At 40.3% G+C, this 4,797-nt stretch overlaps 1 protein-coding gene across 1 annotated transcript in view; it reads left to right on the top strand.

Annotated features, from left to right (window-relative positions):
* Positions 1-610: 610 nt before the first annotated feature.
* MAP3K19 (mitogen-activated protein kinase kinase kinase 19) overlaps positions 611-4,797 on the top strand; it is a 73,077-nt gene continuing 68,890 nt past the window's right edge. The window contains exons 1-2 of the mRNA XM_011970310.1: positions 611-632; positions 3,404-3,519. Of these exons, the coding sequence (XP_011825700.1) occupies positions 611-632; positions 3,404-3,519 (138 nt within the window). The remainder of the gene's footprint in view (positions 633-3,403; positions 3,520-4,797) is intronic.

Below are 4,797 nucleotides of genomic sequence, written 5' to 3' on the forward strand. Positions count from 1 at the left end.
ACCATTTTGAATCATAAAAGAGCTATCTGTTAGCATTAGAAAAAAGAAATATCAAGAAAGTCAGCAGTTAGCTTAATTATTGAAAAGAAAAAAAATCAAGTGAGCTATTTGGAATGATAAGACAATCGTTTATCAAAATGTTTTTATCCTTATGACTCATTGAAAAAAATTTAAAAGTGTGAAAAAAAAACCAACAAAGGATGTTTTTATCTTTACTTGATTTTATGCACCCTCAAAGAATTATAAAAATTTTGTCCAAAGTTGGGAATTCTCTGCAAATCTTAGAATGTTTTTAGAATAGTGATGGGAATAAAGATATACCGCAAATTCCTTTCACTTAAAATCTTGGAAAATTGTCATCCTCTATTCATACATTTTGAAATAATTATTATTATCCCCAAACTACATAAGATTACTTTTTATTTATTTGATGTAAATGTTTGCCCTCTCATATTAGTTTTCTTTTTTCAACAGATTCAACTAAATAAACTTTAATGTTGATTCTGTTCTTCCTAGAGATCCTAAACTTTGTGATTTTAGTGGAAAATCAGCGATACACTATGTGTCACAAATAGAGAGTTCAAAGAAACAGAAGCTTTTGGACATTTTAATGAGTTCTATGCCAAAACCAGGTAAATACTTTCACTCCACGTGCATAATTTCCCAACCCAAAAATTCCTGTTAGAACTCTTTCTTTTTCTACATCTGTTTGATGGATCCATTTAAAGAAATCAAGTCCATGGCTATTTATGGAGCAGTGACTCTGTACAAGGCCCATGACTAGGTGCTCTGGGGGATGCAAAGAAGTCTAATGCAAGGTTTAAACTTTTGAAAATATACAGCATGGTCAGGGACACATCACGTAAGTCAGAGAGAAAGAGCTTGCTGTAAACTTGAAAGGGGAAGAAGGACTTATAGTGGTTCTTGAAGGCTGGATAACTGTGGGAAGGTTTGATATAGGTGGGAAAAGAGTCCAATCAAAGACATAGAAACTGCCACAGCAAGAAGTATAATGAAAAGTGTGCCACTGAGCAGCGTGTGACTTTGTGAAAGCTGCCTGACTTTATTGTTTGATTCGCTTTTTGTTTGAAGCTTTGGGGGCAGAGGACAAAGCTATACCTAAGAATGTTTCATGAAAGAGGTGAGACTTGATCTGACCCTTGAAAAAAGGATGCAATTTGATTTTGTGGAGCAGAGGCCCCTTGCTGGGAGTGAGCATGGCTTATCCCAGGGGCAAACAAGAAACTAGAACTGAAAGTTCATGTCAGGGAAAAGAGAAACGAAAGGTCAGATACATAAAGAAACTGGGTCCATGGAGGGGTGAGCCTTAGATGTCAGGCTGAAGGACATCACTTTTTTTTAAAATAAAACAGACACTAAAGAAGTTTAAGCCAGAGAATGATCAAGGCCATGCTCTAGGAATATTAACCTGTTCCTATCGTGTTGGATACATCTGAGGGAAAAGGCAGGGATCTCTATTAAGAAATTATGGAAGTGCCCATATGTGTGGTGGTAAGAACTAGGGAGTGAGTCCTTGGGTGGGGCGTGAGATTGAGAGATGCTGGGAGTGGTGGATCTAGGAGACATTGTGGAAGAACAATTCACAGAACTGCGAGCTGTGACGTTGACAGCGGAGACGCAGAGACAAAAGTTGAGTGAAAGATGACTAAATTTTAAGGCCTGTAAAGTACGGATGATGGAAATACAACCAACAAAATGGGAGCACATTGGGACTTTTCAAGTAGCAAGTTTCTGTAGGACTGGGCTTATGGGAAAGGACCGGTTGAAAGACTAGTTTGGGAGTTCTCTACAGAGAGGAGATTGTGAGAACATGATGGTGGGTGAGGTTGTTGAGGGATTGATGAGAGTGAGAAAATTGCAGAGGGCTGAGCTGAGGAGGTGCACATACAGATAGAGAGGAGTGGTACGGACATCAGGACTCAGGAAGTGAGAGGAGGAGGAGGGGGAGAATCAGAAGAGGGTTGCAGGAAGAAAGGAGCAGGAAACAATGTTAAATTGGAAAAGAGATTACAAAGCAGATGTGGTAAGGATGTGAGATGTTTCAATGGCAGGATGTAGGCAGAAGATAGATTGCAGAAAGTAAAGCAGGAAAATATGGTGAAGAAATGGAAGGTCTGGGTATAGGTCACTTGTTCAATTTTGTCTCCACTACAAGATAAGCAGAGGAGCCACTGAAAGAGGGAGTTTTTGTTGAAAGAAGCCAATGCTTATTTGAAGAAGCCAGGATAGCAGGAGGGGATGTCCCTAGGGTACAAACTGGGAGTCTGCTGTTTGGTGTTAGGAACTCTGTCCATTTAATGTGGCTTTAATCACTAGATAAGAAGTGTGCTCAGAGGAGCTGAGTGTCTTTGTCCTGGGCAACTGTAGAGCAAATGTGATTTCCAGCTCATCATTAGGGTTTCTCTTAGCAACTTTGCCTACCACAAACCATTACTCCCAAACATTTGAAGTGGTAACTCTTGATTACTATTAATTTAACTTCATGATTCACTCCCTTCTACAAACTAAAGAAGAAAGTTTGAGCGATCTAAATTTTTTAAATTATAGGATGGTCTGTAAGGCCCTGTATTGCTCTGATTTCAGTTGTTAGCCAAATTGTGCAGAAATTATCCTCAATCCCCAAGAAAAAACTTCAGGGTCTTCAGGGCAGTGCACAGATTCAGAGAAAGAAGATCCAATATCGATTGAGCTGGCACTAAGTCTTCAGTACCCTGAAAAATACATGGAAGTTTTTCAGGGTTTAGTTGGAAGAGTCCAAGAAGCGTCTCCTAATCTTCCACCAATAGAAGTCCGTAATGATGGGACATCCTCAGGAAACATGCAAGACAGATGTCCTTCCTCTGCACAGCTCTGGAGAAGAGGGTCCCCTAACCTTGAACTGCTGACAGCTTTAGTGGTTAAAAAGTTCTTACTCATGTCCCAGCACCCTACAGAGGGTTTTGCAATGACAATGTAGACATTAAGTATGAGGTAACTGGATTTAAGTTTAACTAAAATCTGACTCTTGTAAAGTTTTAATTTCTCATACAGCTTAAAATTTAGTGGGTACTCAGATCAGAAAGGATGATTGATTCATCCTAACTCTCTAAAAAATTTCACTTGCTCAAAATCTCAAAGTACCTGTTTGATTTTTTTGTCCTTATGCAATAGCAGTTATCATCAAAGCCTTTTAAAAAATAGTAAGCGATCCACTCTGTGAACTCTTGTCTTCACGTCCCTTCTTGTGAAAATTAGTGCCAGAAGCTTCATCAGGATCCCAGACCACTATTTCAGGAAAATGTTTGACACAATGGAGCTGATTTTAGAACATAGAGCTAGATCTTCCTTTGAAATTGCTGGAGATGAATCTTATCAAAACGTACTATTATGTTTCTTTTGATAGAAAGACATGCTGAGTCATTGCTTGACATTTGTCATGATACAAGCTCTTCTCCAACTGATATGATGATAGTTACCAAAAATCAAAACATCATCTTGCAAAGCATCAGCAGCAGTGAGGTAAGAGCCTCCCTTTAAAGAAACAACAGACAGCCTACTCCATCTACTACTTTATTTGTGCTGCTTGAATACTTCATAACAATCATATATTACAATTTTATTTTTAAGTGTAATCATAAAAAAACACATTTGGTAAGACACTCTTCTGAAAGTTTAATCTCTGAGCAGTAATTAGCTAGTAAACTCTGAGACTCATGCATAAGATGTGTGTGTACGTGTGTGTGTGTGTGTGTGTGTGTGTGTGTGTGTCTTAGTCAGTTCTGGCTGCTATAACAAAGTACCATAGATTGGGTAGCTTATAAACAGAAATTTATTTCTTACAGTTTGGGAGTCTGGAAGTCTGAGATCAGGGTGCCAGCAGGTTTGAGTCTGGTGAGGGCTGTCTTCTGGACTGCAGATTGCCAACCTCTCATATGCTCACTTGATGGAGAGACAGCTAGCTAGTGCTCTGGGGTCCCTTTTATAAGAGGCACTAATCCCATCATGAGGACTCTACTTTCTTTTTTCTTTTTTCTTTTTTCCTTTTTTTGAGATGGAGTTTCGCTCTGTCGCCCAGGCTGGAGTGCAGTGGCACGATCTCAGCTCACTGCAAGCTCCACCTCCTGGGTTCATGCCATTCTCCTGCCTCAGCCTCCCAAGTAGCTGGGACTACAGGCACCCGCCACCATGCCCGGCTAATTTTTTGTATTTTTAGTAGAGATGGGGTTTCACCATGTTAGCTAGGATGGTCTTGATCTCCTGACCTCGTGATCCACCCGCCTCGGCCTCCCAAAGTGCTGAGATTACACGAGCCACCGTGCCCAGCTGAGGACTCTACTTTCATAACCTACCTCCCAAAGGCCCTACCTCCTACTGCCATCGCGTTGGTAGTTAAGATTTCAACATATAAATTTTGGTGGGACACAAATATTCGGTTCTTTACTCTGGGTGTGCATGCACACACACGCGCGTGCTTGTGTGTGTCTCCAATACCACAGAAGATTGTTTCAGCTGAATCCATATTAAATGATCAAATGTACCTTCCTTTTATATACATTAATATTGAAAAGGAAGTCTAGGCTGGCCGTGGTGGTTCACACCTTGTATTAGTCCATTTCACACTGCTATAAAGATACTACCTGAGACTGTGTAATTTATAAACAAAAGAGGTTTAATCGACTCAGAGTTCCACATGGCTGGGGAGGCCCCAGGAAACTTACAATCATGGTGGGAGGCAAAGGGGAAGCAGGCACATCTTCACAAGGTGGTAGGAGAGATAGAAAGAGTGCAGGGGAAACT

Source organism: Mandrillus leucophaeus, unplaced genomic scaffold (assembly GCF_000951045.1).
Source record: "Mandrillus leucophaeus isolate KB7577 unplaced genomic scaffold, Mleu.le_1.0 Scaffold94, whole genome shotgun sequence".
NCBI classification, from domain to species: domain Eukaryota; kingdom Metazoa; phylum Chordata; class Mammalia; order Primates; family Cercopithecidae; genus Mandrillus; species Mandrillus leucophaeus.